Here is a 10,599-nt window from a genome sequence, read left to right as displayed (position 1 = left end):
ATAAGTAAAATCCAATGGGTCCCATTCACAATAGCTTAATAAATTTCAAACAAACATCTCAGCAGCCAAAAATTTTGTAACTTTAACTCAATAACATAATTACATTAAAATTTTAGGTACACATTATAACGTTGCTTTTAGTTTATAGATTCTACTCTAGTTTTTTAGTAAAATAAAAAAGTTTAAAGTATTGTAAGCAGCCAGTGTCTGTGGTAATGTAAAAGTTCTGAGCTAACAAAGACTCTGAATATGCTAAATTTCCTCTAAACAAGAGTTAATGAGTAGCCTATTTGATCTTCCAAACTATAATCTACATCTAAGCCAAATTTCATCGAGAACAATTGGGCCGTTCTGGATATACTTTCTAATTAACATCCATCCATCTATAGATCCGAACATTCGCATTTATAATATTAGTAAGACTACACTATCCGCCGTGACACGACATTGATATCTCATTCGAGATTCACGAATTCAATTAACTATAGGTCTCGTCAAACCGCGGACCGCAACCTTAACTTAGTCTCTTATCGCGCAAGATTGCACGTGATCAGGCTATTAAAAAAAAATAATATTATGTACCTATCCATAGACAATAGACATGTATATAAACCACTTTACCCACAAAAATCAGTAAATATGGCCGTGACCTAATTATTCGTAATTGATGAAATTGTCTTTGCGACCTATGTACATACGAGTATATGCTTATCAAGACAAGCTTTATTCTATCATTTCTAACAAAATAACAAAGCAATTTTGTGTTTTCCTTAAAATGTTTGCTTATATCTATGTTAATTTCCCAGTTTATATCATAATTTAGCAATAATGAAGCTTGAAACTGGCTTATTTAAACATTAATAAGAATTATTATATAAAACAATAATATTTGCTTGGTTGCATTCTCGTTTGAGACCTGTGTTTTAAGGAGAAACCTACGGGTTCAAAGACTTTATCTTGTTTGGCAAACTTATCAAAACGCTCTTAACAAATTGATTGTCGCTCTATCTATTAATTATTAACATTAGTATTTAAGAAAAATATTCCCCCGTATTAGATTTTTCCTTAGCGTTACTAATAATATTTAAGAATATTTTATCACAAAATGTATCTTACCTGGTTCTTCAGGCAAAGCTGCTCTTATTCTGCCGTCCTCTTGTCTTTTCTCCATTTCATCTGAACGATAACCAGTTCTAAATAATCACATAATTTCTTCAATTGTTTATAAGTTTTTAAAAGCGGTGACTTTTATTTACTGCTATAATTTAATTTGTTTTAATAAAAGAGTTAAAAATTAATAAATTGCCCGGCAATCAAAGTAAATTTTACAGAAACCTACGATATGTGTTTTATATTACTTTAACTTAGCATCATACAACATTTTGTTTATGTTTCTTTACTTACGAATAATTTTTTAATGTTTAATTTAATTTTAATAATTATGAATAAACAGAGCGTCGACAGAGAAGAACTCAAATAACGCAGTACTAAAAGAGCTTTCTGCATTCTCACAAATTACAACTTTGTGAGATTATTAATTTCTCTACGTTTGCTTTATGAAACTCATATTTGTATAGTATATTTACTTGTATTGCGTCTCACAAAGCGCAACAAGTATAATGATTCATATGTATATTTTATTTATAAATTATTATACCAATTATAACTATAGAAATTTTAATTCTCCATTAGCTTAAAGAGAATTGAATATTCGATACTAAACAATAACTTTTTTTCTTTATGCTATTGAGTTAATTGCAAGTCGTTAAATGAAAGCATAAATTATCATTAATTATGTGAGATATGTAAAATGATAAATAATTGTTAGAAAAATCAAAATAAAACTTATGGTTAAATACCAATCGGCGACAACCAAATTACCGCCTGTCGTTTGAAAACAACAAAATGCTGTCTAACTCATTAACTCTACTTGAAACTTTTTCCCACTTATAAAAAGCAATGATTTTATAATATTCTACATGGGAATCTTAGTTAAATAGGGAAAGAAAATTTTTTATTTCAAAATATTACATTTCGGAGTTGAGTTTTGAGCAGGGCGGGGTGCGCTATACAAACCGATTCGCACGCCCGCACCAACGCGCCGTAGAGTGCGACTGACCGTAGCCGCTACGCTGCTACGCCGCTACGCTTAGCCGCGACAACCTCGCTTACATAAGCTACAACACACTGGATATCGACTACTCAGTAGCTACCATCAAACTTTCAACAGCGAGCAAGTCGCCGCGTGGCCATCACCTGCATTTTACATGCTACAAGTATTTACTAACGACAATGCTTAATTTTGGCAGTAAATCTATCCTAGATGTAGATCATTCTCTGGATAGGCTACTAAGGTTTTTTTTAATACTGCGCGGACGGAGTCGCGGGTGACAGCTACTTTATTACCAATTCTCCTGGAGGTAATACTCCAGTTTGAGTGAATTTATTGTACTATAAGCAAAAAACAAAGGATTTTCACTGTTACATTGACATTAACACCATTTCAGGGTATCTGTATTTCTGTTAAATCAATACATACCTTACATATAAGGAAACCTAATGCAACCATTAAAATACATGACAAAGTTAAGATGCACTTAAAACTTTATTTGTATAAAATAAAAATTACTACCAATTGTTGCATAATTTTGTATTGACTGAAATTGACATTTCAATATTGTTGATGTTGAAGCCTTCGATAGACCATTATGTATTTTTCTATATGTTAAAATAAATAATTGCTTCTTGTTACAAGACTGATCTTTTTGTATTGATGTAAGAAAAAACAATGAATGAAATGTCAACAAGAAAAAGTAAAGAAAAATAAACATACAAAAAAAGGGTGCGCTGTGCGCACTGGCCACTCAACCCCAGGGCCGGTGTTGCCGCAACAAATATTACAATAGATTTATGTTTATAAATTTGAAGTTATGTGTCCCAAATAAAACTCAGTTTTAATAGTGAATATTTATTCATACATAAAACATTACTGATCACCAAGCATAACAAACTATAGAATAAATCTTATATTCATATTCTTAAAATTAAATTAAGGTTAACTTTTGAAAAGTTTAGTTATTGTTACTACTGCTGGTGTTGGCAGAAGCATCTGAATGTAAATGTTCTATGGAAGCCGACAATTGCTCTAAGCTTTGCACCAATTGGGACATTTTGTCTTTAGAATCCGAGTTATCAAAGCCATCTTCGGTGGGTTTCTCTGCATCACCATACAAACGAAAATGTAATCTAGCTAAATGCTCCTGTTGATCTCTTATATTGATCATTTGTTCCATGCTACAACCAGAGCCAAATGCACTTAATTTTCCTGTGTGAAAATCATCTAGTAGCTCTAGTAATGCTTTTTCCATATGTTTAACATCAGGTGTCTCTTTTGGTATATGCTTTGGTTTATTATTATTATTATAATTGGAACGTACGTAATCACGATGCAATCTACGTTCATTGACATATGATAATTTAGATTCGTTTACACTATTATTGCCTGTACTTGTGAACAATTGACCAGGACCATGATTTCTGGATGTAAGGCTTGCTGCTCCGCTGGATAATTTATTACTTGTAACCGGCGATGTAGCAGTTTGTGACAATATTTTCTGTTCTTCGCATTCATTGTGCATGAGTTGTTGAGTTTCGTTTACTTCCTCCAAGTTTAAACTCATGTGATTTATATCTCAAATTTTGTATGATCTTTATATCTAATTTGCTTTAAATAGGCGATTAAAGTTTTTGGTAACAATGTAGCTATGGTAATTAGATTTCTTCCTTTATGAAAGTCCACTTATATTCGTATACTTCAACGTTCAAGATGCTTCACTACACTACAAAACAGAGCCGCGTATTACTTTGTACGAACAAAGGAAACGATAAACTTCTATAAACAAATATACTAAAACTAGAATATACCGAAAATCAAAAACTATATAGTTAGCTATTTAGTTTATTTATTAGTACCGAATTATAATTCTACTTTTTAGCTATTTTGTGATTTGCAGGAGTGATTTGTGATGTTTTGTTTTATGTCATTGTCAAATGTTAATCAATTCTGTCATGTGTAACGTTTACTGAAGGTAACATCTACTCTGTGGCGAAAAGTACACTCAAATCAAGTTCACTTCAAAACTATTTTGCAATTAATTATAGTCTTTGCCATCCATCCGTCATTCTCATTCCGTCAAATAGAAAAGTTGTATAAAAACGATCAAGGTAGGAAAATCAATTTGTATATTTGTAATTATTACATTATCATCAAGTCCATACGTGATTACTTAATTGGTCTAAATTTCTGTGATACAATAATCGAGCCTAAAACACTCCATAAATGCTGTGCAGAGCCATATTGAAACCGCCTCCATTGTCAATTTTTTCTGGCCACATCCTCAATTTATTTTATACCACATGTCTCGCTTGACTACCGACAAAAAATTAATAGATTTCTAGATCAGTGCATTTACCTTTTTCATTGTCCGTATTTCACACAGTTGTACACCGTCGTCCGAATGTTAGTGAGTGTTACGAACGCGATATTTTGAGATACATCGCCGTGATTGAAAACATAGGCGAAGAGGTAAACTCAAAGAATGGAGCCAACAAAACTTCGTCCCGAACTTCGAAACAAATTGACAAGATTTCTCCACCTGGGAAGAGAAGAGCCTAAGTATTACCCTGGTTGCTGGACGTCTCATGACTACTATGATGCGTCTAAGTTAAAAGCAATAGATTTTGCACTCGAAAATGGGTCCAATAATACTGAGGTTGTGGATATCATTCTTAAGGTAAGTTGCTTTTTAAATCTTATCTCATGGTTGAAAATAGTTTTTTTTTTTTTTTTTTGTAAAATATGCAGTTCATATATTATTCAAAAAATCATTAAACAAGGGAATAGAATTGTATGAACTTTATCTTTAAGGTACAGAATTTGATGTCCAAAATTGTTTTTATTTCAAAGATGTCAATGGCTGAACAAGAAATGCTCTTTCAAGTATGCAAAGTTTGTATTTTGCACTGGTAGAATTATAACCACATACTTTAACTCAATATGTCATATTTCAATGATGATAGCCACTTAATCTCACTCTCTATCATCATTTCATTAGCATGTGGTATTTTAGCTTACAATTTATTTCAAAAACATAATTTTACAACAATAGATACTGAAATGGACTTCATGAAATCTGCTACATTTTAAATTGCAAAGTTTATATTCTAAGTTAAGAAGCAAATTTTCTTAAAGTATCTTTGAATATTATTATAAGTAATTTAGAAAAGAAATGTTTATTTTCACTGTCACAGTGTGATTGTAACAGTTAAAATTTCTATGCACAGTACTTTTTTTAGTGGTATCAGAAAAAGTATTACAATATTGGAGATGAATACAAACTAAAATTTCTGCAAGACAAACTACAGGTTGACACTGCAATTTTCATAACATCTATTGTATTATTATCAAACAGCTAAATTATTTGTAACACAATTTGATGTGAGTGATGAAGTCGAAATTATTAAATTGCTTTGTACATTGTGTCTTTGGATAACACCAAAATGGTATCCTGCAAAAAATAATGCTCAAATGTTCAGCTACACTGCGAAGTTATGCAACGCGAAGGCCACTTGTCTGGAAAATACTTGAAATCTTCAAGAATGTTATTGTTGTTTATTGATTATTGATTATTCTACTAAGATTATCAATAATTGTATTTGCAGTGGTATATTAAATAGTGTTGTTTTTCATTGAGACTAAGAAAAAAAACATGACATGTTTATTATCAAATCTGATTTTATCTTTTATTTTAGGCACATAAACAAGGTTGGTGTACTAGATTTGAAACAATTGCATTTGCTTTGACTAAATGCCTGATCCATGGTTCACCTGCTGTAAAGGAAGCAACTTATAAAGCTGCATCTGAAATATGTGTAAGTGCTGAACAGTTGATGACATTCAACAATTTCACATGGATATTAAAAACTGGTAAGTTTAACGTAAACATGTAAGAAGTCAAACAATGTCTAATTTATTAATTATGAATAACTACAATTTTTTTTTAACATGTTACTCATTTAACATATTATGAAGGTAATTTCTTTGTGCAGGTAATGGTCGAGGTTGGTGCAAACATGTTAGAGAGTGGTACATGAAGAAAGAACCTATGGAACTTGCAAAGGAATTGACAAGAGTTAAGTCAAGGCATGGTCGGTCACATAAAACTCTGCTCCGTAAATCTCATGTGAAGATTGCTGAAAATGATCATGGTGAGTTTATACTATTATCAATTAATTGTGTTTATTTTAGTCAACAAGGTACAAAGAAGTTAATTTAATTTTGATGGACTTGCTTTCAGCACGCGGAGCAGTTATAAAATACGCGCTTTTTGGTTTAAAGCGGGCTAAACAACTGGTAGATAATGCTGAAGGAACAAAGGAAATTTTCGATTACATTCAAAAAGTCGAAGACTTTCGCCGATGTGAGGACCCAGTAGCAGCTGCAGCTATTGTTGAGAAGAACTCATTTACACTTGACCATGTTCCCGGACATCTGCTTACATCACAGGAGGTAAGACTTGACTGCTTGACAATCTTTTTTATCATGTGTCTAATATATGCAGAACAATTTTTTATGTTCATAGTAAATTTTATGTTTTTTTACTGCACTTATCTTTGATAAAGATAAATGCTTAAGTAATTTGAATTAGCTAATGTTTTATTTTTCTAGGTCTGGAATGCAGTTTTACCGCAACTTCCACTTGAAGATGTGTTATTAAATATCCAACGTATCCATAACATGGGTTTCTTGGCTGCTGATTCAACAACAACTGCTATTGTTGTATCTTTGTTGAGTGATAAAAACATCATCAAGAAATCAAAAGTTACTCCGCTTGCTGTTTATATTGCACTGGTCAATTATCAAAAGAAATCAAAGTAAGTTTCATAGAGAGAAAATTAGGGATATATCTTGTTTTTTTTTACTTTGTAACAATTTTAACCAGTTCTATCATTTTTCCTATTTACATAGAAAGTGATTGTTGTTCAGTCAATGAGGTTCATATTTTTTTTTGTTTAGACCACTTAAAAGCCAGAAGGCTAAAGTAGCAATGGAGAAGACTAGTCGTCGCCGCTTGCGACAGGTGTTCGACAGCGAGACCGGCGAGTGGCAGTGGACAGTCACAAAGAGACATCCTAAAGAAGTCAAAACATGGGGTAATTTCAAGCTAGTTCTCTATCTACTTTCAAATTCCTTAAAGTTGAAATTAAATGAAATATGTTTCTTCAAGGTATTGAAAAGCAGCCCAACCAATTGGTAATTGATGCAATGCACAAACTTATTGACCTCACATGGCTTCTTACGCCGCCAACAAATGTCCGCTACCTCATCACCTTGGATATGAGACACCATATGTTTAAAGGTACTTATATATACATAAGCATACAAAAGTTACCATTTTTGTAAATAATTCAGGGTCGCGAAAGAGATAATACGACTTAATACAATCGACGGACACATGAAGCCACTTATTAGGATATATTAATAAACTAGCTGACGCCCGCGACTCCGTCCGCGCGGGATTGAAAAAACTTAATAAGTAGCCTATGTGTTTTTCCAGACTATGTTCTACAACTCTGCCAAATTTCATCAACATCTATTGAGCCGTTCTGGAGATTCATTTATCCATACCTCCATTTATACATCCATCCATCCAAACATTCGCATTTATAATATTAGTAAGATAGCCTAAAAAGTCAAAAAGATTTCTTGTAATAATTGGAGCAATTTAAGAAATTCTTGAAACTGTAATTTATTTTAAGTATGTATGTATTTAATTACAGGTCGTCACTTCTGCAAAAACTTTACTGTACCAAGGAAAGGTAAAAAGACAGCGACTAAAACGTCTCCAGGCGGCGGAGGTGATGCTGATTCAGTTAAGGTGGGGAGTAAGAAGCGCTTGTCTGCTGAGTGCTTCTTCAACAGATATGTTACACCCGGACATGCAGGTGAGAGCGTGAGCGTCGGTGACTCAGGGGTTAAGGACCTGACTTGTAATCTGCAGATCCTGGGTTCGAATCCCGCCATGTACCAATGTGTTTTTCGATTTTCGATTGACATATGTACATTTATCCGAAGTTCTTACATCGTGTTGCAACCTGCACATATCTGAGAAGAAATTTAATGATATGTGTGAAGTCAACCAACCCGTACTGGGCCAGCGTGGTTGACTATATCCTAGTCAACCCCTAACTTGGGAAGGCTCCAAGCCCCTCAGTGGGACATATAGTGAGTTGATGACGAATATAATAGAATTGAGGATTAAAAATCTTGTAAAGAATTACGAGGTAGTTGTGTAGGGATTTTTTTTATAATATACCTATGATATACCAGCATTCACTACAATGCCAAAGTCAAAACAATGTTCAAAAGTCTAAATAATGGAAATATGAAATGGTATTTTGAACCTCACGAAAATGTTGGTCTGCTAATTTTTTTTTTGTATAATAACTTTTGTATTATTTCACTGTGATATGTTTATGTGCCTGTTGTTAATTAAACAATAATTGTTTCAGCAATAATTCTTGCTCTACAACTGCTGAAGCGAGAGAAGAATGCCAAGTTGGCTGTGTTCACTGACGCCGGTATTGAACTTGTCAAAATTGATCCCAATTTCAGTACCATCAATGAGACAGAGTTTATATTGAGGGTACGTAAACATTATTACTATACTTAAATTGGACAAAAATGTCATTGTATACTAAAAATCTATACAAATGTCATAAAAAATAATTGTTTAGCACGGAAATGCTTGCAAAAATTCACAAAGTAATGAATCTATTTTAAAATCTTTTTAATCAATGAAAAGGTCTCTTAGCCTACGTCGCCATTTTCAAAATAAAAGATTTAAGTACTTGAAAATACCTCAATGATTGTGTTAATATTGTAGAAAGCGAATCTCGGAGTAGTGCAGTTGGATGCGCCTATAGAATGGGCTCGCAAGAACAACAGGAAGTTTGACGTGTTCATCAACATGGTGGACCGCACCACACGCTACATGGAGCTGGATCTGAAGGAGCGAGGGGGTCGTGGTCCTGGCGGCAAGTATGCTCTGCCCACTCCTGGCTCCGAACTGGTGGACCACTGCCCTGCGCGGGCGCTGCAGCGCTACCGCAATCAATACGTACGAGATGCTAAGTGAGTCTTGTTTTTATAAAGATTAACTTAACTAAACTTTATGGACAACTTCGGTTATTATGTGTTAGTATCGCACACAGAGTCAATCGGTTAATTTAGCAGTGTAATTTTCTCGGTCTAAATCTACACTAAAGAAGTACACTGAATGCAGCAGTTAGTAAAGTATTGCTACATTAACGTAATGCACTAAAATTTTTGTGTCACAATTTTAGTTACCATACTTCTCCGAAACCGCTTAACCTATTTTTATGATTTTTTTATATACATAATTAGTAGGTTTGAGTATCGGCTACTAACTATTGTTCATACCCCTAAGTGATAAAGTTGTTAATTTGGTACAAATGTAGAACATAGTCCGGAAGAACATAAGTTACTTATTAAAAAAAATTAACTCCGCGCGGACAGATTCGCGGGCGACAGCTAGTTTTTTAATATGAATATGAATATATAATTGTGCTGTGAAAAAAGCATGAAATATCATGATATGGTAATCTTAGTCAAATCCTTGTCAGTTATTATATTTAACTAATATTTATGTCTGTCGTAGATTGATCGTGATGTCTCTCGCTTCGCACCGCGTAATGACAACAGATGGCACACACAGTGGCATTCTCGATATTGTGGGCATCGACGAGCATGTTCCCAAAGTTATGGATGCATTCGCACTAGGACAGTTTGAGTAAGAAACTTTTACTCAAATAAGTGTTCCGAACAGTTCCAATGAGTAAACGCGTCTGTATTTTACGAAATTACTTGAACTAGATCACTTTGAGTTAATGGTTCGAGTAAGTGGATGAGTTTTACTCCTACAGTTCAAGTTAGTAGATTGGTACTGTTCGAGGACACACTTAGCATATCTATTCAAGCCTATTCATTAGCACCATATGTAGACATAGAGTTATTTATCTGGCTTATTGATATATATGTATATTATATGAGAATATATCATTGTATATAAGTCTAATGACTCATTATATAACAATATTATGAGTAATTAGCCGCAATTAACTATCATTATATGTCCAGGTATGATTATATATGTAAAATGATAAATGGCCTATGAAAAAAATATCAATAGCGTTTTCTAAGCAATTTAAATTTGAAATACATTGTATCTATTTAAATAGCAATATGAGTCATTCAGTAAGTGACGAAAATTATTTAAACAGCGTATTTTCATCACAATTAAGACATGATTCGATAAATTGAGTTGTTTGTTTTGTCTGATCGATTTCTTAACATGTTGAATAACTCTATGTCTTTATGTGGTTTTAAATCTCAATCAACAATCGAAAGAATACCTCCTTTACCTCAAGTATTGAATTGTTTTTATTGCAAAAAAATTGACCACAATGTGTTCTGAAATCCGTAATGAAATTGGTCTAATGAGATTGATATTCCTGATA

At 33.1% G+C, this 10,599-nt stretch overlaps 2 protein-coding genes across 2 annotated transcripts; one reads left to right on the top strand and one right to left on the bottom strand.

Moving 5' to 3' along the window:
* Window positions 1-3,051: 3,051 nt before the first annotated feature.
* LOC106719674 (coiled-coil domain-containing protein 28A) lies at window positions 3,052-3,999 on the bottom strand. The gene has a single exon (XM_014514067.2). The coding sequence runs from the start codon at window positions 3,678-3,680 to the stop codon at window positions 3,072-3,074; it is 609 nt and encodes a 202-aa protein (XP_014369553.1). The 5' UTR covers window positions 3,681-3,999; the 3' UTR covers window positions 3,052-3,071.
* Window positions 4,000-4,142: 143 nt separating this feature from the next.
* Window positions 4,143-10,130, top strand: LOC106719558 (60 kDa SS-A/Ro ribonucleoprotein). Its single transcript, XM_045686340.1, has 12 exons — window positions 4,143-4,224; window positions 4,500-4,793; window positions 5,812-5,986; window positions 6,109-6,267; window positions 6,357-6,568; window positions 6,728-6,933; window positions 7,076-7,212; window positions 7,287-7,418; window positions 7,840-8,004; window positions 8,572-8,705; window positions 8,946-9,193; window positions 9,741-10,130. The coding sequence occupies exons 2-12, from the start codon at window positions 4,599-4,601 to the stop codon at window positions 9,874-9,876; spliced, it is 1,899 nt and encodes a 632-aa protein (XP_045542296.1). The 5' UTR covers window positions 4,143-4,224; window positions 4,500-4,598; the 3' UTR covers window positions 9,877-10,130.
* Window positions 10,131-10,599: the final 469 nt, after the last annotated feature.

The sequence above is a fragment of the Papilio machaon genome, chromosome 3 (genome assembly GCF_912999745.1).
Source record: "Papilio machaon chromosome 3, ilPapMach1.1, whole genome shotgun sequence".
In the NCBI taxonomy this organism is placed as follows: domain Eukaryota; kingdom Metazoa; phylum Arthropoda; class Insecta; order Lepidoptera; family Papilionidae; genus Papilio; species Papilio machaon.
Note: the sequence above shows the minus strand (reverse complement) of the source record. Positions and strands in the feature narration are given on the sequence as shown.

Coding starts and splice junctions, on each gene's coding strand:
- LOC106719558 (XM_045686340.1), top strand. CDS start 4,599: ATGGAGCCAACAAAACTTCGTCCCGAACTTCGAAACAAATTGACAAGA. Junction 8,005..8,571: donor TGTTACACCCGGACATGCAG/GTGAGAGCGTGA, acceptor TAATTGTTTCAG/CAATAATTCTTGCTCTACAA. Junction 9,194..9,740: donor CAATACGTACGAGATGCTAA/GTGAGTCTTGTT, acceptor TGTCTGTCGTAG/ATTGATCGTGATGTCTCTCG.
- LOC106719674 (XM_014514067.2), bottom strand. CDS start 3,680: ATGAGTTTAAACTTGGAGGAAGTAAACGAAACTCAACAACTCATGCAC.